Source organism: Dipodomys spectabilis, unplaced genomic scaffold (assembly GCF_019054845.1).
Source record: "Dipodomys spectabilis isolate Male_0828 unplaced genomic scaffold, ASM1905484v1 ptg000021l, whole genome shotgun sequence".
Lineage (NCBI taxonomy): Eukaryota > Metazoa > Chordata > Mammalia > Rodentia > Heteromyidae > Dipodomys > Dipodomys spectabilis.
Genome location: NW_024870698.1, coordinates 4,819,194 through 4,843,441, shown reverse-complemented (window position 1 = coordinate 4,843,441; position 24,248 = coordinate 4,819,194). Strand labels below are relative to the sequence as shown.

The 24,248-nt window shown below is 38.2% G+C and overlaps 2 protein-coding genes across 6 annotated transcripts in view; one reads left to right on the top strand and one right to left on the bottom strand.

Annotated features, from left to right (window-relative positions):
• Positions 1-10,894, top strand: part of Kcnip4 (potassium voltage-gated channel interacting protein 4) — a 901,081-nt gene extending 890,187 nt beyond the window's left edge. For all 3 annotated transcript variants that reach the window (XM_042674747.1, XM_042674749.1, XM_042674748.1), the window contains 4 exons: positions 5,499-5,606; positions 7,296-7,400; positions 8,197-8,259; positions 9,992-10,894. In XM_042674747.1, coding sequence (XP_042530681.1) covers positions 5,499-5,606; positions 7,296-7,400; positions 8,197-8,259; positions 9,992-10,039 — 324 coding nt within the window. In that variant the 3' untranslated portion in view covers positions 10,040-10,894. The remainder of the gene's footprint in view (positions 1-5,498; positions 5,607-7,295; positions 7,401-8,196; positions 8,260-9,991) is intronic.
• A 1,603-nt stretch (positions 10,895-12,497) lies between these two features.
• Pacrgl (parkin coregulated like) lies at positions 12,498-24,018 on the bottom strand. 3 transcript variants are annotated; one of them, XM_042674816.1, is made up of 9 exons: positions 23,906-24,018; positions 22,082-22,149; positions 21,823-21,977; positions 20,867-20,934; positions 19,544-19,634; positions 16,875-17,009; positions 16,360-16,467; positions 15,674-15,754; positions 12,498-13,256 (listed from the first exon to the last, which is right to left on the bottom strand). In XM_042674816.1, the coding sequence occupies exons 2-9, from the start codon at positions 22,131-22,133 to the stop codon at positions 13,200-13,202; spliced, it is 747 nt and encodes a 248-aa protein (XP_042530750.1). In that variant the 5' UTR covers positions 22,134-22,149; positions 23,906-24,018; the 3' UTR covers positions 12,498-13,199. The 3 variants fall into 3 exon arrangements, with proteins under 3 accessions (XP_042530750.1, XP_042530751.1, XP_042530752.1); XM_042674817.1 differs by having other exon boundaries at positions 23,965-24,018; XM_042674818.1 differs by lacking the exon at positions 23,906-24,018 and adding an exon at positions 22,623-22,879.
• Between the last annotated feature and the right edge of the window lie 230 nt (positions 24,019-24,248).

The window sequence follows — 24,248 nt, the reverse complement described above, 5'->3', positions numbered from 1 at the left end:
CACACATACCCTCTGCTTCCTATTATTACCTTATGCTGGTTCTCTAACATTCTGGGGAGCTCTGCTTTCACTGGAGAGGAAGTAGAAGTAAAACTTAGGTTCAAAGCCAGGTGTTGGTAGCTCATGCCTATAATCCTACCTACTCATGAAGCTGAGGATCTGAGGATCACGGTTCAAAGCCAGCCCAGGCAGGAAAACCGAGAGTCTTATTTCCAATAAACTACTCAGAAAAAGCAGGAAGTGGTGCTGTGGTTCAAATGGTAAAGCATTTGCCTTTAACAAAAGCAGCTCAGAGACAGTTCTGGCACTGATTTCAAGCCTCAGGACAGACACACACACACACATGGAGATTTACTTAATATTTATCAACTCTATTACTCTTGAGATTGCCGATGATTAGCAAAAGAATCAGAACTGTTGTGGTGGTGGAGACTATGTTCTCCCATTTACCGTGACAAAATTCTGTAGACTTCAGCTCCTCTCAAAGCATGGGTTCATCACCTGGGCATCTTCCTACTGCTGTTGACATCCATTTTCTTCTTTTCAAAATCCATTAGAAAAGCAATTTAGCTGGGCACCAGTGGCTCACTCTTGTAATCTGTAATCCTAGCTACTCAGGAGGCTGAGATTTGAGTAAGGATCATGGTTCAAAGCCAGCAGGGGCAGGAAAGTCCCCACGAGACTCTTATTTCCAATTAACCACTCAAAAACCAGAAGTGGCACTGTGGCTCAAAGTGGTAGAGTGCTAGCCTTGAACAAAAGAGCTCAAGGACAGCATCCAGGCCCTGAGTTCAAGCCTCATGACCAACAACAGCAAAAAGCAACTTAAGACCAAAAGTTTATAGACAGAACCATTACGAAGACAAGAGGCAACTCACATCGTATCACCTATTCATAGGGCTGTCGTGACAGTTAATGACACACTATGGACACACACATTCACATTTTATTTCCTCAGCTTTCAGTTAATTCCAGCTTTGTTTCCTTTTGGACCCAGGATGCCATTCAGTTGACATTTCACTTAGTCTCTTCCACACTTCACTTAGCCATGCCTCTGCAGCCCATGGTGGCTGTAGCAGGTACTCATAATTTCTGGCTTTTTAACAACCTTGACTTTTTTTTTTCCTATTAAAGCACTTGTTATTTTATTTTATTGCAAGGGTGATGTACAGAGGGGTTACAGTTACATAAGTAAGGTGATGCGTATATTTCTTGTGGAACAGCGTTCCCTGATTCCTCCTTTTCTCCTGTTTCCCCTCCCATACTCACCAGGGCTTGACAGTTTTTTGAAGAACAGCTGATCATATATTTCTGAAGGGCCCTCATCTGGGAATGTGTCTGATGTTTTTCTCATGATTTAACTGGGGCTGTGTGTGTTAGGCAGGAAGATCACAGAGGTAAAGTGCCATTTTTAATCACATAAGAGCCAAGGAATATATTATTAAAATGACTTAGGACTACTGATGGACTTTGGCCATCTAGCTGAAGTGGTATTTATCACATTTCCCTTTACGCTTTCTCCTCCTACTTCACTTTGTTAAAAATTATCATGAACAGAGCCGGGCGGCAGTGGCTCACACCTGTAATCCTAGCTACTCAGGAGGCTGAGATTTGAGGATTGCGGTTCAATGCCAGCCTAGGCAGGAAAGTTCGTGAGACACTTATCTCCAATAAACCATCAGAAAACCGGAAGCGGCGCTGTGGCTCAAGTGGTAGAGTGCTAGCCTTGAGCTGAAGAGCTGAGGGACAGAGCCCAGGCCTAGAGTTCAAGGCCCACGACCAACCAAAAAAAAATATATCATGAACAATCCACAGATTAAAAAAACAAAACAAAAACTGGAGGTGTGGGCTCTATTTCCTTAAGAGTAAAACATCTAATTCACTTGGAATTTTTCTGCATGGGTGATTTGTCCCTTTTCTCCTATTTGTTAGGTTATTCAGCCCCTTATTTATATCACTGTAGAACCATGAATATCTATTCTATGTTTTGGGTTATAACCCAGCGTGACTTTGTGCATATCGTCACCCAAACTGTTGTAGTTGGACAGACAAGAACTCTTCCTTTTGGCTCGTGTCCCTCTGTGTCATACTTCCATCAAAGCTATTAAGATTAAATATAGACTTAAAGCGTTTAGAAAATTGCCTGGCACAGAGAAAGCACAAGTTAATATTAGTAAGATCTGAGATCTTGATTAACAGCTGGCTGATCTGACAGATTTTTAACCAGTATCTGTCTGTTGTAGTGTTCCTGGACATGTAACTGTTAGAATAATCTTATTCTCCCAGTACCTCATATCCAGTTAAGACCATTTTCCAAATTTTAAAACAGTAATTTTATGTCAGGAATTATGAATTTCTCTCACATTCTAGATGTTCTAAAAATGTCACTAGTAATTGAATTGGAATCACTTTAGTCATTATTTCAATTATGTCCTGTACAGCCAGGAAAAGGGACAGAACATATATTCATAGCATATTATTCTATATAATTACAGCCCATTGCTTCAGTTTTGGCTTAAATGGTAGTTTAGTGTTTGAATCAGAGATGTGAATTCAGTTTCCAGTTCATCAGAGCCTTTTATTTTATGGCTCAGTCACTCATTGTCTCTGAGCACCCTCTTGTATAACATTACACAGTCCATAGATGAGGCTGGGAACACTAACTAGTACACAGGAGCTACCTGATACCAACCATCCCACAAGGCTCATTGCTAATTATAGTCACTTTTACTATGAACTTTCCCCACCAGCAACTCAATACCCACAAATCTCACTCCTTCCCTAAGAACATAAGTCAAAATGAAGGAAACAGAAATATTTACCACCACATCATTTAAAGATAAATTAAAATTTATATATCCAACAATAGAAAACGATGGTGAAATATCTCTGATATCACAAAGCAGTATTAGAAATTTCAAATTGTAAGCCAGGCACCTGTGGCTCACACCTATAATCCTAGCTACTCAAGAAACTGGGATCTGAGGATCACAGTTCAAAACTGGCCAGGGCAGGAAAGTCCATGAGACTCTTATCTCCAATAAACCACCAGAAAACTGGGAATGGTGTTGTGGCTCAAGTGGTAGAGAGCTAGCCTTGAACTGAAGAGTGGAGGAATATAGCACCTAGGTCCAGAGTTAAAGCCCCATGACTGACCAAAAAAAAAAAAATTTCAGGTTGTAACCATTAGTATTGAAATTAGAGAACACCACATAATATTTTTAAAAAATTAATGGAGGAGGGGTTGGGAAGGTGGCTCAGTGGTAGAGCACTTGCCTTGCATGCCTGAGGCCCTGGGTTCGATTCCTCAGCACCACATAAGCCAGAAAAAAAGAAAAAAGCCAGAAGTGGCGCTGTGGCTCAAGTGGTAGAGCGCTACCCTTGAGCTGAAGAGCTGAGGGACAGTGCCCAGGCCCAGAGTTCAGGCCCTACGAACAGACCAAAAAAAAAAAAAAAAATTCATGGAGGAAAGAGGGAAAGAGACATCAGAATAATAATTATAGCTTCTAGTGTACAGTTGTGTGAATGTGTGTTTATCCTAAGTAGTCATTTACAATGTAATTCTTACCTTAGTCTGTGGTTTGAAGTTATGTGACTGCATATGGTCAAGCCATATGAAATTCATCCTTTTGGCAACTATTATCAAGTATCAGCAATTTCCTATGGTTGAACTGAATATGTAATTATTTAAATGATGTCATAATGAACTTTGTTACTTAGGAAAGAACATATAATTAATTTTAAGTAAAACACACTGAATAATACATTACATATAATATATATTCAGTGCATATGTTATACACTGAATAAAATATTTATGTTTAGTATAGATATAAATATTTAATATACATATATTCATGTCTATATCTTTAAACGAAACTCACGTGTACATGTGAAAGAATGGAAATGTTTAATGTATATAGCTATCAGGATTATATGTGATTAGATTTACTATAATTTTTATATTTTCCTAGAATATGTTGGATTTATATGCTATTTACGGTTATAAGTACTACTATAAAATTCATCAATCTTGAAAGCCATCTGTGAGACTAAATAAAGCACTTCCTTATAATTTAATACACTTAAAATCACCTTTAAGAATACTAACATATTTAGCGGACATAATTTTGTTTCAAATTGTCTTCTACATGATAGAAACTAGGGGAAATATTTTTCTTGTTATTTTAGAGATACATTTTTAATTCCAAGTAAATGCAAGCTTTAGACAGTTCCTGAAATTATATCTTTCAAATATTTAGTAGTTCATCCACTCTCTGGCCCATTCTGGGAGGTCTTACTAGAGAAAATAAACCACCTATATGCTTTTTCTTTTTTAAATCATGTAAGCAAGTAGAAAAGAAGACATGCACTTGACATGATGACTTTCTCTAAAGCTTTTCAAACTTTGGTGATTTAAGTTTTTCCATCTGGACATCATTGAAACTTCCCCACAAGGTGTCAGTCTCAACCATGGTGGTCTTTGATTGTCAGCAAAGAAGCCAGCAAGATATTCCTGGTATATTGCCTGTCACTAAGAAACTCAGCAAAAGCTTGCCAGATGAATAAAGGTCACTTTTGAACAAAACCAAGTTATTATAAAGCCATATCCCTATATCTTTTCCTGCTTTTACCAATAAGTGAGGGAAAATGCGGTATAGATCTCACCCTGGTCATTTTCATACACAAAAGAATATATATAACTACCTCATGCAGTAAGGTAACTGTGCAAACTACTCTGAGGGTTTTTGTGGTTGAAAATATATCATTTTCAGAAAAACATATGGAACTGAAGATCATCTTGTCAGCCAAAATGAGTCACTCAGAAAAATAGTGCATGTTTTCTCTCATATACAGTATCTCGATCTAAAATAGGGATGACATGAATATAAAAGAGGTAATGCAATAGGAAGGACAAAGTGGAAGGGAGACATGGTAGTGGAGACAAGAGTGGGGGGAAAATGATGAAGTACACTGAGTTGCCTGCATGAAAAGAGAATAATGAAGCCTGTTAAATTATATAAAAAGAGCAACAGGATAAGCGCAACAGGAGTGACTATAATCAATTAGATTATATGATCTATAGAAATATGGTGAAAGCCCTTTGTACAATCAGTTCATTCTAATAATAAGACTACAATTGGTCTCCTGTGGATAGCCTGCTTTTCTTGTATCATTTTCATGGGAAAGGTGGTAGGTGAACATGAGTGTTTTAAATACAGTATCATTAGATCCTTTTCTATAAATGGTGCACGCTGGTAAAGTCACTCATACCCAGGTGTCCTGCCATGTGGATACCCCAGCACCAGCATGGATTCAACTCACCGTTTCCAACTAAGATGGTGAGAATGTTAAGGCAAGAGCCTTGTTGATGGCCACCAAGAACTCTGCTTAATTAGCTAATTTAACTAACTGTTCAAAATCCAAAGTGGTGTTACTTTTGCTTCTATTATTCAAGACCAAATTTTATCATTATAAACGGTCATTTTCTGTTTTAGGATTTCATCAAAGGTCTTTCCATCTTACTTCGGGGGACAGTACAAGAAAAACTCAACTGGGCATTTAACTTGTATGACATTAATAAAGATGGCTACATCACTAAAGAAGTAAGCAATGCCTCATCAATATACTTATCCACTGGACTAGTTTCATTTCTTTACATTAAACAATGGCAATTATTAGTCTGAAGAATCATCTTTTCAGGAAATCCTAAGTATTTTATGCAGTGATGGTAGAAAGACATACTAGAACAAAAATGTAGGATGGATAGGACTTGTTTATAGTCACTCCCTGAAGAAAACAGATCTTCCATCTAGTTATTTGCATACTATTTTAAGAAGTCCTGGAAATGGAATAAAAATTATAGTCAGAATGAGATGGGAGAATATGTTTCCAAACCATGTTTGAATATTTGGTCTAAAATTTGCACATACACATACCCACACAGACATATATGGAAACCGAACTTTCCAATCCAGAAATTGTCCTATGGAATAACTGGATATAATAGTGGATTCTCCAAACACACTTGTAGGCAGGTTCTATGTGAAAGGTAACTTCCAGATTAGCATGCTCCTGTGACACATTGGTTAAACTAACTGCCAAGTTGCAAAGGACAAGTTACAAGCTGACTCCATATAGAATGTGCAGATGGGTCACATCCTCCGCACACGCCACGTTCAAATGATCTGCTTCTCTCTGTACTTCAACAGCTTCTCTAGAGTTGAATTTTAAACAAGGGACTCACAAAAAGGGTTGAGGATCAGTGACGTGAACCTGCTCTATCAGGCACACAGAGGGACGTGTACACCCGGCTTGATTAAGTACTCCGGGGTTCTGTGTGTTAGACAGAGGCCACAAAGATGAGAATAGTATGACCAATGGGGCTAACTGAAGGCCTTGTAAATATTAAGTGCTCAGTGTCTGGAATATATCCCAGTCAGTACTTCCTGTACAGGAGCACGCTCGAGCTTAACTACAACATTTGTAACAAAAGCTTCACAGAATGTTTCTACAGTATAAATGTTCATTATACAGTTTTATATCTTTTCCTTGTCTACTAAACATTTTCTCCCACAGAAAAATTGAGTTAATTCTAAAATGAACAGTCGACACTATTGAACCATTTAGGATTCTGTGTAGTTTCCTCTCCTTGCCAGTTTTGAGCTGGTGATGAGGAGGAATATCTGGTAATCATGATAAAGAAGAGCGGATGTACCTAAGGGAGTATGGAGGGGAGCAGGCACTGAGATTAACGAGTTTTGGCATGTTTAGCTTCTGACATCAATGAAGTCATTCATTTGCCATGTTCTACTTTGTTACCTGTCGATCAAGAGTCTACATCACTTTCATAATGATCTTCAAGGGATGAAAGTGCTATCATCTTATCCTACCCAGGCTGAGTATGGGCCACACAACACCTGGTATTGTAAACTGATGTGTTAATATCTAGGTAGCTCATAGATAATTTATAATTATCATTTCCAACTTACAATAAGAATCATTAACAATTATTAATAATGTACAAATATGTAACTCAGTAAAACAGTGGAAATCCAGAACATTCCTTTCTTGTCCCCCATTAGACACACAGGAATCTGTTCCGTTTTTGAACTAAGATCAAAATGGATTGATATTCTGATTCTGCCTCTTTTAAGGCAAAAGTCTGTTTACTGCCTTCATCCACGGAAAACCCGCAGGCACCTCATGGAGAATCTATTGAAAACAGTTTGTCATAGCTTCTTAGTTTGTTCGTACTCAGTATGCAGCGTCATGCAGGTATCTTTCCTTTTCAGGAAATGCTTGATATAATGAAAGCCATTTATGACATGATGGGTAAATGCACATATCCTGTCCTCAAAGAAGATGCTCCCAGACAGCATGTGGAGACATTCTTTCAGGTAGGAATGTAAACACAAGTCACAGATGGTGGGAGGGAAACCATGAACAGGTTTCCTAAGGTTTGCAACATGCCATGATTCTAGATACTGAAAAGGAAAAATAATCTTTACTAAGAAGGATAAAATAACACCCTTTCACTCATTTGGCAGTTCTTTCTGAAATTATTGTAGCACTAGCAACCATAGTTACCAAACATTCACTATACCCTAAGTAGAAACGAGCAAATCTCACGTTCCACTAGTTATTTTCACCCAGTTCTCACAAGGGCCCCCTGAAATGACTAATTCTCATTTTGTTCATTTTACAGACTGGAAGGGCGGGGGGAGGGAGGAAACAGGGATCCAAAAGTTTCAGTAAATTGCTTAAGCTCTGATATGTTTAGAAAACAAGATTTTACCTGTCCACACAATTACAACATACTGAGTTAAGACCATGGAAGGTCTATGGAAATCGAGACACAAGCTATTTTCATCCAGTTGTCAGACCTCTGTGATATTATAAATTCTCACTATTTTCATTTTACACATGCTCTGAAAGATTCAGCAGATTGCCTGAGCTCAGTTATGTTGACAAAACAGAATTCTTACCTAGGGCAGACTGACTCTAGAGAATACAGCCTGGAACAATTTGCATGTGGTTCTAAGAAATCACTGTATTTCTGCTATACTAGTTACTTCACATAAATCAGCAGATGGGCAAGCTAGCCTTCCCTCCATTCCACCTCAGGTTCAGTGGGTATCAAAGGGGTATAAAGAAGTAAGTTTGAATGATAATGCTGTTTTTCCTGCTCAACAGAAAATGGACAAAAATAAAGATGGGGTTGTTACCATAGATGAGTTCATCGAAAGTTGCCAAAAAGTAAGTCATGAGAGGAAAAATTAGCCTTTTTGTTTTCCTAACAGCCACCATGAGTATAGCTAGTTAGCTAACATGAACTGAGCCAAATATTTTATATTTTCCTGAGTCTGGCATTTCTACAGCAGGCAAATAGCCTTGATATATTCTGAAAACAAGCACCAATTTATGCATTCTTCAGTCAACTTTTGAGAGTATCTCTCTTTGAGGTAGGTCATGTTGGAAGTCCTAGAAATATAAAACTTACCCATTAGTATTTTAACTTTACATAGACAATTGGAATTCCTCCTTTCCATGACTTAGCATATGATATGTAACGACATGCCAGCACAGCAAAGTACGCATGAAGCTTATGTGCTTTTTTAAAGACAGATAAGATTGCTTTCATGAATGTGGGTAAAGGAGAAGGTTGCAATGCTTGACAAGAAATGTACTCATTATCTTGCCCATGTAATTGTAACCCCTCTGTACAGTATTTTCACAATAAAAAAAAAAAGAAATGGGCTGAACCCAGTAGGTCTTCAGTTACAAAAAAAAAAAAAAAATAGAGTTGCAAATACTCAGTGGAAAAAAGTGGGTTATGAATGGCCATCTGAGAAATCAGTGTTAGCTTGCTAGAGGGTAGCATAGTGAAGAACTTTAAAAATAAGTATAGGGAAAGTTTATTGTACTTCTTGTTTTCACTTTATTTGCTCATCACATTCACTTTTCTTGATGCCTATTCATTTCTCAGCTATTTCAAAGATGTCTTTGCAAGAATCAACTTCAGCAGATTGCTTCGTAGTGATGTTTGTTACTTGTTTCTAAGCCATTACTCTTCAGCCACAATTATTATTTTTTGGCCTGATTAAGAGACACTTATTTGTGCTCTGCTGAAACTTCTCTGTCTCCTGTTTTTGTGTATTTTTAAAATTATTAACTAGTTTTTAATCTTTTTATATTATTATTATTAGGTAGTTGTACAAAGAGGTTACAAGTCCGTGCATGTTAGATTCTTTATCAGGGCCACTCTTTCTACCATTCTCCCCCCACCTCCCCCTCCCATCCCTATCCTCATGCTACATTGTACAATTATCTGCAATGTAAGTGACTATAATGACTGACTTTGCAGCTACCGTTTATGAGGATAAACAGCCCACAAAGAGCATATGGCATGTAATTTCTAAGTGTTTATAAAATATCCAGTTTATCATTCCTTAAGAATATGCTAATATGAATCCAGCCACTGCAACAGTTAAAACTTAGTGAATCTCTCTCTGGCACTGAGAACACTTTCATTTTTAAAGGTTCCTAAAGGCCGCACAGTGTTAGTCATCACTGGCAGGCAGGGAAAGGTGATGTGGTCACTAGAAACATCCACTACAAAATTGTTTGCCAGCTCCTGGGTTTAAGACTGTGATGTGGTTTGTGATCTACCTTTGACCATGATGTCAAAATTCTTATTTGCTCCTTTTCATTTAGCCCTGCACTCTATTAACATTTTGGCTTTATGATTTGAGAAATATCCTCTGCTAATAAAAAGAAAAATTTAAATGACGTATTTTAAGCCTGCTAGACACAAGAAAACATAGAACAGGCCTTTATGGTAGTGTACCAGAGAAATGACTAGAATGGCGTTTGCGTCTTGCAAAGAGAATGTGTGCTGTTGGCAGAAGTCAATACAAAGGAGGCTACAACTGTATACTTCCCACTGCAGATATACTGAATTTAGTGCTTTTCTATTTCTCTCTTACAGGATGAAAATATAATGCGCTCCATGCAGCTCTTTGAAAATGTGATTTAACTTGTCAAATAATTCTCAGACCAATGTGAACAACTCTACCACATTTAAAGATGGAGCTACCACTTTTAGCATAGATTGCTCAGCTTTACACTGAGGCATATTATGCAACAAGCTTTGTTTTAATATAAAACCATCCCCCCCACCCCCCAATTTGTGTTTTCCCATTATAAATCTGCATCCGTTTCATAATGTCACTGAGTTCATGAGATGTTCTAACTCATTTCATACTCTGTGAATATTCAGCAGTAATAGAATCCAGCACAGTTTTGATTCTTTAGCCAAGGGATTAATGAGGCTTTCACATATCAGTGATTTTAAAATATCAGTGATTTTGCTACTCATTTGTATGCTATCAGTCCTAGGATTTTAAATGGGTTTTCTAAAATATTTACATCGGCTTTTAATTTCCAAAAACCAATTTTCATTTAATTCCATTAGCATAACATTAACAACAACCACCAAAATTATGACAACCATAGCAACAAACAAAAAGCCCCACACAGCCGCAATTTCTATGAATTCTCCACCTTCTGTTAAGGACATCAATTTATCTGGCTTTTATTAAATAACATTTAACAAGTTATGTTTGTTATCAGATGTCATTATATGTCTAACAAAGCTTATTTTATTAAGCATTTATTTATTTTCTATGATGCATACTCTTGCCAAGGCCTCAAAATACATATAATTTAGGATTTATTCCATTATACAGGTGGACTGTTTTCTACTTGATCACTAAGCTCAAGAGGGTGTGATACAAAGCAAGGATGTTTACAGATCGCAATCTTCAACAGTACTAAAGTCCAATTCCATCCCTTTCTCTTAGCATCCTCATCCTGGCATCCTCACAGTATGCTTGTTTTATAAGCCCTTCAGGGACAGAGACCTGACCACCCTTAAAACTGACTAGGAACAGAGAGCAAGCAGAGTTCCCTAGGAAAACACCCTGATTCCATCATATTAGGAACTACTACCAAGATTTCATAGGAAATGAATATAAACATGGAACAACTCATCTGATTGCATTATGATTTAGCTTATCATAAATCTCCAACAATGCAGATTCCTTTTAATGATATTAAGGCAAAACTGTAAAGCTGCCACAACTATAGAAACACTCATCTTCCCTGTTTTGTGGAAATATGAAAAAGACAGAGAGGCTACAGGAGGAGGAAATTTGCAACTGTCTTTGCAACACTAAATCAGGTATCTATTCTGGTGTAGAGATAGGATGTTGAAAGCTGCCCTGCTATCACCAGTGTAGAAATTAAGAGTAGTACAATACATGTACACTGAAACTTGCCATCGCGTGTTTGTGTAAACTCAATGTGCACATTTTGTATTTCAAAAAGGAAAAATAAAGCAAAATAAAGTGTTTATAACTCTACTGTCTACATTCTAGGACTTTTTTTTTTCTAACTTGATTTAGGATTACTATATTGTTTTTCTTAGGGAAAACACACACACACACAAAGCGAGTTATAAAGCAAAGCCAGTGGACAGGTAACTCACATACCTGGTGTGACCTGAGAATGTGACAGGAGCTAGACATAAGGAAATGAGTTCCAGAAAGCCCAAGGCAAATGTCTGCAGGAAGATGGGTCTTTCAGCTCTGCAACCCCTCAGAAACTACCTGTGTTCTCTCACTTAACAACAGTGAGACTCTCTGAAACAAGAATTTCAAACAAAGTCAATCTCGGTGTTGCAGAGAAAGAGCAAAGAAGGAAAGGGTGCTCTCGGCGGTTCTGGACTATGGGATTGCTCGTCTCTGCGCTCTCTGAAGTATCACGCTGTGTGAATGTGGTGCAATCACACAAATCGTTGAAAGATTTTGTGCCAGTTCCAACCTCTTACTCATTTTTCCCATTTTTCTTTTTCTACTCTCCTCTTACAGGTATATAATCCATTCCAACTATGTCAAAACTTCTGAATTTTATCTATAAATTATAATTTGAAAACTTTTAAAGAGGGCTGGGAAGGTGGCTCAGTGGTAGAGTGCTTGCCTTGCATGCCTGAGGCCCTGGGTTCGATTCCTCAGCACCACATAAGCAGAAAAAGCTGGAAGTGGTGCTGTGGCTCAAGTGGTAGAGCTCTAGCCTTGAGCTGAAGAGCTGAGGGACAGCGGCCAGGCCCACAGTTCAGGCCCCACATCCAGAAAAAAAAAAAAAAAAAAAAAAAAAAACTTTTATTTATTTATTTATTTTGGTCCAGTCGTGGGGCCTGAACTCTGGGCCTGGGTGCTGTCCCTCAACTCTTCAGCTCAAGGCTAGCACTCTACCACTTGAGCCATAGCGCCACTTCTGGCTTTTTTCTTTTTGCTTATGTGGTGCTGAGGAATCGAACCCAGGGCCTCAGGCATGCAAGGCAAGCGCTCTACCACTGAGCCACCTTCCCAGCCCCCCCAAAAAACTTTTAAAGAGCAAATCATTGTTAAGTACAAGCCAGAACAACAATACCATTGAATGCATATAAGTATTTTAATTTTTGAGTATCTTTGTATGTACATCAATATTTTCAGGCTATGAAATTCAATTAACACCTAAAGTTTACGCAATTTTAACAAGTCGTAAAAAACTACATAGTTACAATAGAATTCGAATATTTAAAACAAACTTCCTAAACTAGAATTCTCTGGAATGAAATCCTTCTAACCATTCTACATTATAAAATGCAAATTTAGAAAAAACTAAGAGTGAGTTCCCAAATGCTTATATTCTATTTTAAATTTCTCTAGCTCTAAAAAATAATACAAAAAGCAAAAAATAGCCAAAAGAACAATCGATAGAAATAAGTACACAGCTACAAAAAATTGCAAAGAAATGTTTTAAATAAAAATGTACTAGAAAATAAATACATCTGATCATATAAATTCAATAATGGTTTTTCATACTATGATCTAACCAAGAAAAAAAGACCTACAAAGTTATACTATTATAGAATTCTTTTAATAGCTTTGCATTATTACCTGTCTGTTTTTGTTGACAACATTTACTATGATTCGGCTGGACTACATACACTCCCCTTGATCGAACAGCTAGTGAATTGTGGATGTGATCTATAAAAGAATAAGCTGAACTGAATAAATGGTCCATGTGTACATGTGGCTCACTGTGTGACACTTGCAAGAAAGAAGCAAGACAACTCTTGTGGTTTCCCTTTGTCAACAGCATATAGAGCAGTAAGTTGGAATTTTGGATTTGATGATTAGAAGGCTTGCCTGTCAATAGGAAAAAAATATAGCATCATTAGTACTATTTAAAATTAACCTAGTATGTATTTATTATACTTGTAATATACCCCAATAGTTAAAAGTCAATTCAAAACAAATAAAATATAAGAACAAATTTATAGGATAAATAGAACTTTAAGAAAAAATACAGATAAACATTCTTGAGCATTTAGAAAGGAAGAAACCAGACCCAACTTTAAATTTAGGTTTTCTTACCCTCTTTTCTGTTAAACCTGGACCAACTTTCCCATCTCATTCCTTGATCTTTCAAGGAAGGTTTCAGCAAAAGCTATCTCAGAAGATTGTCAAGAATAGATAAGTTGACATGATGAATTGAAACTACTTTATACAACTACTAAAATAATTTTTAAAAAGGTTAATTGAAGCTGGTGGCTCATGCCTGTAATCCTAGTTACTTAGGAGGCTGAGATCTGAGGATCACAGATCAAAGTCAGCCCTGGCAAGAAAGTCTGAGAGACTCTTATCTCCAATAAACCACTCAGAAAACTGGAAGTGGCACTGTGGCTCAAGTGGTAGAGTGCTTTCCTTGAGCTGAAGAACTGAGGGACAGTGCCCAGGCCCAGAGTTCAGGCCCCACAATACCCCCACTCCTCGCAAAAAAAAAAAAAATGAGTCTCATTACTAATGTTTAAAAAAACTGATATGTACTTTTGAAGTTCTTAGAAAGAATAGTATTTATTGAACTCCTGAAGGAATACAAAATAACAAAAGGAAGCAGCATAATAATTAAGCCAACAGAAAGTTTTCAATATGTAATTTCAATTTTTAAAAGTCTATTGCAATGATATCATTACAGATATATTTCGTGAGACATAAGAGAGAAAGTAAGTCTGAAGAAAACAGATAATACTTAAATAGGAATTTAAAAAAGAAACACTTTCTTAAGCAACATTCAAAGCTGGTAGGACTATGTGGCAATCCAGAAGAACTTACTCTACTCACGCCCTGGACTGGGCAAGCACACTCCCTGTACTCAGCTCCCAATCTTAGAGTGTTCTTTCTAAAATTTATTACATGTCAACTCACTCCTCTCCCTTGCCAACAACATACGGACATCCATAAAATATCACAGGAAGATGAAAAAACTGTCTGGGGAGGGCAGGCTCATTAAGAAGCTATCATCACTTCTCAGGGAAGGAAAAGGGCAGATACCTTTTTGCACTCCAATTCTTAAAACAGTAAAGTACGTTTGCCAGCAAGCCCTTCACCCCTCTGCTAAAGGCAAAGACAGATAGGGCTGGGTGGGCACATTGCAAATATTTTGTGCATACTGATTCTTTGCCTAGGACATAAAACCCACAAAGAAGTTTGTTGTCTAGCAGGCTTAGGGATTTATTTATTTTTTATTCTAAGTATACCATAGAAAGCACAGAAATTATTGAAAAAAATTATTGAAAGTAGGTAGTTTATATAATTTAGCCAAACCCATTTTAAAGCTGTAATACAATCATACCAACTTGATTGCAACCAATTCTTTCAGAAAATATCTAAAATAAAACTAAGTTCTGCTGGGTGCCAGTGGCTCACATCTATCATCCTACTATTCAGGAGGCTGAGATCTGAGGATGGCAGTTCGATGCCAGTCGGGGCAGGAGACTTTTATCTCCAATTAAAACACCAGAAAACCGTAAGTGGTGCTGTGGCTCAAAGTGGTAGAGGACTAACCTTAGGAAAATATCTCAGGGTCAGAGCCCAGGTCCTAAGTTCAAGCCCCACAACTGACAACAACAACAACAACAACAAAAACCACCTAAGTCCTGTAACGTTAAGAAAAATGATATGCACTTCTATCATCTGATAAAATAATCTCCATGGATTATGAAAATATTTGCAAAACTATGAGTCTGAAAACGTCTCTCAACAGTAATAAAATATCACATTCCTGCACCTTGAAAAGTTAGAATAATGAGCGGAAGTGTTTCAGAGTGTGGCTCAAGTGGTAGGGTACTTGCCTAGCAAATATGAAGCCCAGAGGTCAAACCCCAGTACTGCCAAAACAATGGATAAGAACATAAAATAAAAATGAAGAGGAAGAAATGTATACCAGTGAGTGCTCTGAACAAATCCTTTCATTTTTTACCCTTAACTTTCCAATGGTCAAAACAAAACTCTAAAGTAGTTTAGGAAAAATCTAAGCCTATTCCACATAGAATGCCACACAGCAAGCACAGGGAAAGTGTATCACTTCTACTTACCTGCCCTGTTTTTCAAAACTGTGGCCTCAGCAAGACAGATGCCCTGAGCTCTAAAACTAAAAATAACTCACCTTCATGGATTGCATGTAGCTGACGTGAGATAACATATGCAAATATGCGGCCAGTTTATTCTAGCACTACAAGCAAAACGACAACACAAAACCACCAAAGCCCACATATTCTACTTACATTTCCACCATGCTGCTCAAGCTTCTGTAATGCACTAGTGATGGGCTCCTTGAACTTCTTATCCATTAGTCTCTTGGAAAGCTTTTGAAGTAATATTGGGCAAAGGAGATTAAAAGATTGGAAAAAAGTAACAATACTCATCATAAACAGAAGTAAACTTTATAAGTAACTCTTCATTTAAGGGCTTGAGACTTCTTTTATGTAACATTAACATCCACATATGATCGACAATGCTCTATTTGTTTAAAAATGAACTTACATTATTTCAAGTATTACAATATCTACTACACAGCATAATACTTAGAGTAAGTTCCTGTGAACTGGTATATTTTCCATTTGTTATATGGAAGCACGTTTGGAGCACTATGATAGAAAGCTGTACCTCTAAAATATAATGAGAATGAAAAATGGAGAAAAGTATGCTTTGAAAACATAATTATGTAAGATAGCATATACGCACTGCTTATAATTCAAAGCCAATCCACACAGGTATAACACTATACTGTTAATTATTTGTACTCTTTAAACTTTTGCTTACTTTTTATTGTAAGTCTATATTCTGCTCTTCTAAGCACTTACAATTAAAAAAACATAAGAGTTTTCAAGACACCTTAATGATCAGTTGGAAGACATTAAATTACAAAGAAACAAACACTCTACCATGTTCTATTCTCTGTAGTACTTACGCTTGTCAGCAGGTGTTTCAGATGGTCATTAAGAGAAGGACCAACGACAACACTTAATTGTACCAGGGCACTCAACCCTCTCACAAACACGTCATCATCTGAATGGATCTGTGTGGATGGGGGGCGGAAAGGAGGAGTAGCAAGAAGGGAGAACAGGTAACAAAAAAGAGCAACGGGTGAAGAAAAGGACAATTAAGCATTTAAAATAAGAACAATCACTAAACACCAAAAGTTTTAAAACTTTCATTGTAGGACATCCATAAACAAAAAACTAATTTTCAAACTTTCATCTAAAGCACTATTTAGAATATACCAAGCATACAAAAAAAAAATAAAACTTGAGGCTTAGTGACTCCTCTAATTGTATGTGGCCTTACTCCACACATAGGTCGAACTCACAAGGAAAGGCTATTTTGTATATAATTGTGTGTGTGATGGGATATTCTGCAGGTGTTAGAGCTTTATTTCTCTCATGTATTTTAAGATAAAGAAGTGCGGTGAGATAAATGACATACCAGAGCCGCCTTTAGCACAGGAATCAGTCTGGGTAGCAAAGGTACAGCCTTTTCAGAAGCACCTTTAACTAAAAGTAACTCTCTAAAACCCTCCTTGGACACAAAGGTGTATGGATGCTTTGTTTCTCTCAGACCCTGCCAAATACAACATAAAAAACAAAAGCAAAATTAGGATTCATGGCTATTTTATTCTATCAATTACAGAAAAGCTAAATCCTCATTAGCCTGAGTGAAAAATCCAAACTTTAATTATTGTTTTGCTCATCATGATGTATAATTTCAGCAATTATGATTTCAATTACACTGAGAAACTGTGGAACAAAAAGATATACATAATAAAGGAGGAATCTTTATCCTCAGAACAGGAGGAAGAAAGACAATACGAAAAGTGAAAGGATTGGGAAAAGGAAAGAAGAGGTAAGTAGGAAGTAAGGAAAAAGAAGAGAAAAAAGAAGGGAAAGTAATGGTACATAAAAAGATAAAGGAGGGGCTGGGAAGGTGGCTCAGTGGTAGAGCACTTGCCTTGCACGCCTGAGTCCCTGGGTTCGATTCCTCAGCACCACATAAGCAAAAAGAAAAAAGTCGGAAGTGAAGCTGTGGCTCAAGTGGTAGAGCGCTAGCCTTGAGCTGAAGAGCTGAGGGACAGCGCCCAGGCCCAGAGTTCAGGCCCCACGACCGGACTCAAAAAAAAAAGATAAAGGAGCATAGTTTTGTATAACTGCTGAATACTGCCTGAAAGCAAATTAGTCTAGACAAGTATATCCACTCTTTCAAAATGGGCCCTCAACCAGTGCAGCTATTTTTCAGCTTGTTTAATTAATTCCTAAAGTGCATTCCGTTTCTCACTGTACCTGTCACTCTAAATGCATTACAGGAGTAGACAGCAGTTTTCTGACTTAACCCCACACTATGTGTCAAGATATAAAAAAGCAACCTGACTATGAAAAGATTTTTAAAAAAAGGCAACACCAACACTCCTTCAATGGGAGGCCGTAAACAGAAAAGGCTGCAAAGTCAGGCTTGGAAGGGCTCATTTTCAACCATTCCTCCCTTTAGGCCGAAGTGTTTGCTTCCGGCCCATCAAGGATTCAGCTTCTAGTATCGCAACGCTGTTGAGAACACTGCTGCCAGCCCCACGGGCTCCATTTTGGAACACAGATGCTGTGGTGTCAGGAGTACCTACCTATATCCTATCCATCTTCTAGATGGACAATCTCAAGTCAAAAACTGAAGTGGGTTTCAATAGTGGATTTCCTGAACTACTTCTCTTCTATTAAATGAATAGAAAGGTAAAATGTTATCTAATTCAGCCTAATTCTTAATACAACAGTGGTGCTCGATTGTAGATAAAGTTGGCAGAGTCTTGGCTTCAAGTGAAAGAGCAAGAAACTAGAAATTTAAATGTAAACTATCTAGACAATGCATTTCTCCTCTGTGATGCTAAAGGTAGGAATAAAATGTACAGAAGATATGGCTGCACATATCTTCTAAGATTCCGAAACTTGTTCCTGATGCTTTTGTTAAATTACATCATGGAAACATTTGAAAAACCTTCTATAAAGACTACCTCCATGATAGATGCTAGAAACATACAAGTAGAACATGGAACTGGACATTTAAGAAGTTAAGACTGGCCGGGTGCCGGTGGCTCATGCCTGTAATCCTAGCTACTCAAGAGGCTGAGGTCTGAGGATCAAGGTTCAAAGCCAACCGGGAAAGGAAAGTCCATGAGACTCTTATCTCCAATAAAGCACTAGAAAACTGGAAGTGGCACTGTGGCTCAAGTGGTAGAGCATTAGCCTTGAACTGAAAAGCTCAGGAACAGCGCCCAGGCCCAGGGTTCAAGCCCCATGACCAACCAAAAAAAAAAAAAAGTTAGTATCAATTCCCCTTAATTCCCCATCACATTAGCTGGTGGTAGAGAAAGAGGACACTTATTATGATGTCATTTGTCTTAATTCTGCTGTTCTCGTGATTAGTAAAAAAATAACAATAATCTTCTTATGCAATCTTCTTATAAGTCCAATAATAAATTATGATTACTTCATCTTTTATCCACAAATCCTTGTTAGCCTAACTTAATGTTTATAAAATTGGTTTATCAATTTCTAATCAATACATGACAACCATAATTACTTCTTACTGGTGTAAAGGTTTAATACTATTGTTTGGTTCTGCTTTTCTTTTTGCTCACCTTTGGCAGTACTGGGTATGTTGAATTCAGGGCCTCATGCTGCTAAGCACACTACCACTTGTGCTACCTACCTCTTCAACCTCTTTTTGCATTGGTGATCTTCAAGGCAGGATCCTACTGTATGCCTCAGCTGGCTGGGGCTGGGACCCTCATTCTTGTTCCTCTGACACTGGGGATAACAGGCACTCAGCCATTACGCTGATTCCCTGGTAGCTAGGATAACAATTGCATAGCACCATAACCCACCACTGGCTGTGAGATGGTGTCTGATAAACTTCTATGCCCAAGCTGACCTTACATTCAATATCCCTATCTCTGATTCCCTAGTAACTAGGATACTGGCATGAACCACCACGACTGCTTACTGCTGTCCTGTTCTTATTTCAAAGGTACATAATGAGATTTACTTATAACATTTATTATTATATTAAATAGGACTATTTTCATGAACATTCAGGTGAAACTCTTTGTTTACCTCAGCTAAAGTAATAAGAAGAGGGTCAAATGGAAGACTTTCAGGAGAGCAGTCCCACTGTAACCTGTGCTTTACTGAACCATGGACCAATCTACAATACGAAAGTCAGTGAGAGACAAAAAAGCACAATTATTCAATAGGAATCTTACCATACACATACTCTTCAAAGAGTATATATCTGAATACATGTATATGTATATATGTGGCTATATATGTGTATATAGCCACATTAGAATTAGTTTATAACATACAGATATCATAATTTTTAAAGATAATTCAAGGACATTGTACAAAACAACGTCCACTGTCCTACAAAGTCCTACTCTTTGAACGAAATGGTTTAATAGCCCTGTATTTGATATTGCTCATTATGAATCTGTTTCCCCACTAGTGTATTTTTTTTCTTTTGTGCCAATTGTGGGGCTTGAGCTCAGGGTCTAGGCACTATCCCTGAGCTTTTGTGCTCAAGGCTACACCACAGTACCATTTCTGGCTTTTCTTTTTCTTTTTTTTTTTTGATGGAAAATTGTAGATAAGAATCTCACAAAGTTTCCTGCCCAGGCTGGCTTTGAACCATGATCCTCAGATCTCAGCTTCTTGAGTAGCTAGGATGGATGATAGGAGTGAGCCACAAAATAGGTGACATCCAGAAAAGAAAATATATTAACAAAACAGTACTGTTTTATAAACAACACTGCTTTTCACAAAGATCACTGAAACATAACACTAAAAGGAGGAGTAAATACACAACATACCTGCCACCTAAGGAGAAAACTGAGGACAAGAAGGTAAAGGGGCTCCAACAGGAGCTATGAAAATGGATTCGAGACCCTGGATTAGGGTCTTTGCTGTCTCATTACTTTAAAAAAAAATGTGGAGCCATAAGAAAATTTTTAATTATCCATTTTATAATGTGAATAAATTTCCCATTGTTTCAAACAGACTAAAACTAGTCCAGGGCAAAAAGACCTGACCCAAAGGGACAAAAATATGCTTAAGTACTTACAACTTCACCAATGACAGGATTTTCTAATTTCCAACTTGAGGAAGTTTATGAATGCCTGAATTGATTGTTTTAGAAAGTGGATCATTCAATTCCTCAAATTATTTGGTAATTTACCACAGGTCTCAGTAAGTACATTTTGGGATTAAAATGGTTTTCTTCATCAATGTCCAGAGATCTATACCAATCCAACAGTGAAGAAAATAAGTCACCTTTATTTCAACCTAGTAGAACTTTCAACCCATTTTCACTGAATACTGTATTGATTTTGCTCAATTACTGTGAATAATATGGTCAGTTATACATTGTATTGATTTTACCTGCAAGGAATACCTCCCTTAGAATAAATAGCTGCGAATGAAGAAGGGGCTCGTGACTGTTCACCAAACTGAAATAAGAAATAGAAAAACTACAATTACCTCCACTCTGTGATAGCTAATCAATTTTAACTCTGCTGCTGAATTTAGAGGCAAACAGTCACCCTGTCAAATCAAAACTCTGGTATTATAAGAAGCATTCCTGCTTAGCAGGAATGAGAAAAATGGTCACACTTCCAGAATAACAAGACTACAACCAAACAGTGTGTAGTTTTGTATCTTTAACTCATTTCAGAGGGTCTGAACATGGCTGAAAACATGGAAATGGATAGATCTTGATACTTTCTACCTTACTCTGACTGTTCAGGTGTTGGCTAAGTGGAAAAGAAGAGAATGGTCTGGTTTTAGTCACTAACTTATCTCCTACTTGCCTTCAGCCAAACAGAGATAGTGTGGGTGATAAAAAGAAAAAAAATCTCTTATTTCTCTAAACTAGCTTACTGCTTCTATGGAATGAAAATCAAATATGAGGCAAAAGTCTCAAATGCATTTGAGTATACTGTCTTAGATTATATAATTTGACAAGCTTCTTGTTTTTCTGTATATTCAAGGACACACTAATTCTATATTTAGAGTTGCCTTGAAAATATCAAGGGAGATTAGTATTACAGTAAGACTTTCCAGTGGAATAAGTTTACAGAATATTGACATTTATACAAGTACTGAAGTACAGATATCATGTAATAACCATAGAATCCAAGTCTATTCACTGATATTAGAAGGTCAAACAGCATAAAATATTGAAAAAGCTGTTGTATAAATTATTATATCTCTACATTATGCATCAATGAGTCTGAATGGACACAGAAGCAGTAACTAGTTTAGAATAGCAACAGAGGAAACCTGGGGTAGCTAATATCTATCACATTTACAAATCCAAATTAGGATTCTGTACTTACAGGATTAATTGTTTTAGGGTTTAGTTTATCGCTTGGTCGAGGATGAACTTTTCGGACACACTCTGGAGAGCTGGTGGAAGAGGAAGATTTGCTTCGCTGAACTGTAGTCTTGCGTTTTATTTGTGTACTGGTGGATGTCCTTTGATCAAAGTTACCTAGAAAAGGCAGAGCATCAATAAAACCAGGCAAATCCATATGGAACACAGAACATCTCACAAAAAACGTTGGCCTCTTCATGTAAAATAACAAAGCTCTGTACCTGTTACTCTGCTTTTCACCTGTACATCTGTAGGGCAATCTGATTTCTGCATTGCTTCCTTTCCAATCCTGTAGTTAAAAGAAACTTGATTTCAAAATGTGTTTATCTCTAACATGAACAGAGCATAAAGATAGAATAGTTGACATAAAAATTTAAAAATCCCAGTATGGAGCCAAATACGTGAAAAGACTAAAGAGAAAATAATTTCAGTAACACTGAAATAAAAATTAGAGAAAAAAGCAGTTTCACTAATGTATAATTACACAATAGAACATGTGACCACTGTTTTTAATTTACAGCTTCCACAGAAATGAAAACTTGTAAAAATTGTAAAAAAATTGTAAAAAATTTGTCAAAATTTGAATTGTCAATATATACTCAGTTACAACATATACAAAATTCAGTATACTGAATATACTGTATATGGTTGGCACATCTCCTACCTTCTCCATCTTCTCTGGCCTCTATATTTCCTAAACTCTGAATGCTAATGTTGATATATCATGGTCGGAATTTCCAGTGACATAATGAACTCTCTTACCTAATGCACCGTGAGCTCTATAAACAGAATGGAACTACAACTGAAGCTGCAACCGGTTTTCTGGCCACTCAGCTAGGATTATGCGTGCCTCCTCTTCTGCACTGATAATACTCAAGCCTAGAGTTGTGAGGAACAAATGATGGGTACATCTAGGGTTGTATCTCAGCTTTGGCAATTACATGTTTGATGAATTTCAGCAGATTTAACATCCCCCAGCCTTGCCTTCATGATCCATTGACAAAGAGACATAATACAACCACTCAAGGATATTATGGGGAATATATGATTATACATAAAGTTGCTTACCCAATAAACGTTGGTTCACTCTCCTTCCATTTTTCTCATTTCTACTAAGTGAAGTGCTAAAGATTTCCTGCTTAATCCAACCTGAATCTAAATTTGTATCTCTACAAAGAATACACAAATATTTCCAGATATATGCCCAACTGCCTACTGGTACGCTGAGGCTGAGCTCCACGCCAGATTCTCATGCCACCTTTCCTGACCTTAGTGAAATACACATTTCACAAACATCTTGAGTTTCCAGCTTGTTCCTTTATGTTTGATTCCTGATTAGTGCACGTCATAGTGTATGATTTTCATTGTCAGTATATACAACTGTTGTCAAACTCCACAGTGTAAAAACCTTCCCTTGTGACGACACAAGTTCCCCTCCACTTCCAAAGGACAACTTTTTAACTATGTGAGGACACAGACTCAACTCCGTAGGTTCATCTGATTCAGGATAAACAGGATACTTCCATAAATGACTCTTCATCGGAGTCATGAATTCACCTGACAATTAGAAATCTCCAAAAGGAGAAAACTCTTGGAAACAAATTTCAACCTGCTGGGGAAAATCATGTCTGTAATCCTAGCTGCAAAGGTTGCGGAGATTCGGATGTACGCAAGACCCCATCTCATCCAATAAAACCCGGGGCCTGTCCCTAGACATCCCTGGATACCCAGCAAGATGTACGGGCCAAACCCGGGGCCGGGACCGGGAAGGAAGCTCCTGCCACCCTCAGGCCAGGCCGGGGACGGACGCTCCCGCCAAACCCGGGGCCGGGACCGGGAAGGAGCTCCTGCCACCCTCAGGCCAGGCCGGGGACGGACGCTCCCGCCAAACCCCAGGCCGGTCCCCCGTCGGCCCCGTGCTCTCCGAGGAGCCGACTCCAGGGTCGTTAGCAACCGAGCGGCGGCCCTGGCAACAGAGCAGGAGGAAGCCGGCGGGATTCCCGCACCCCGATCCACAGCTCTGGCGACCCCTCCCGAGGCCACACCTCTCCCGCCGCGACGCGGACACCGGGGCCTCCGCCCGACTGTCTCTCCACAAACCAACCACAAATCACGCCGACCACCACCGAAGATACCCGGCTTTACCCGCGCCTTCGCACCGGGCGCTCCGCAGTGACGTCAGCGGCGGGCCGCGTCCTCTCGACCAATGACAACTAGGGAGCGGCGGCCGTCCCGGAAGTGATCGTTGCCACGGCAGCCGGCCACTGGAGGTTCCAAGGATGGGTCGGGTGTTGCCAGCGCCCTCTCCAGGATGGGCGGACTCATGAAAGCGAATCTTGTGGAAATTGACTGGCTTCCTCCCTGCACTCCGGGATGTTAAGGCCCAGC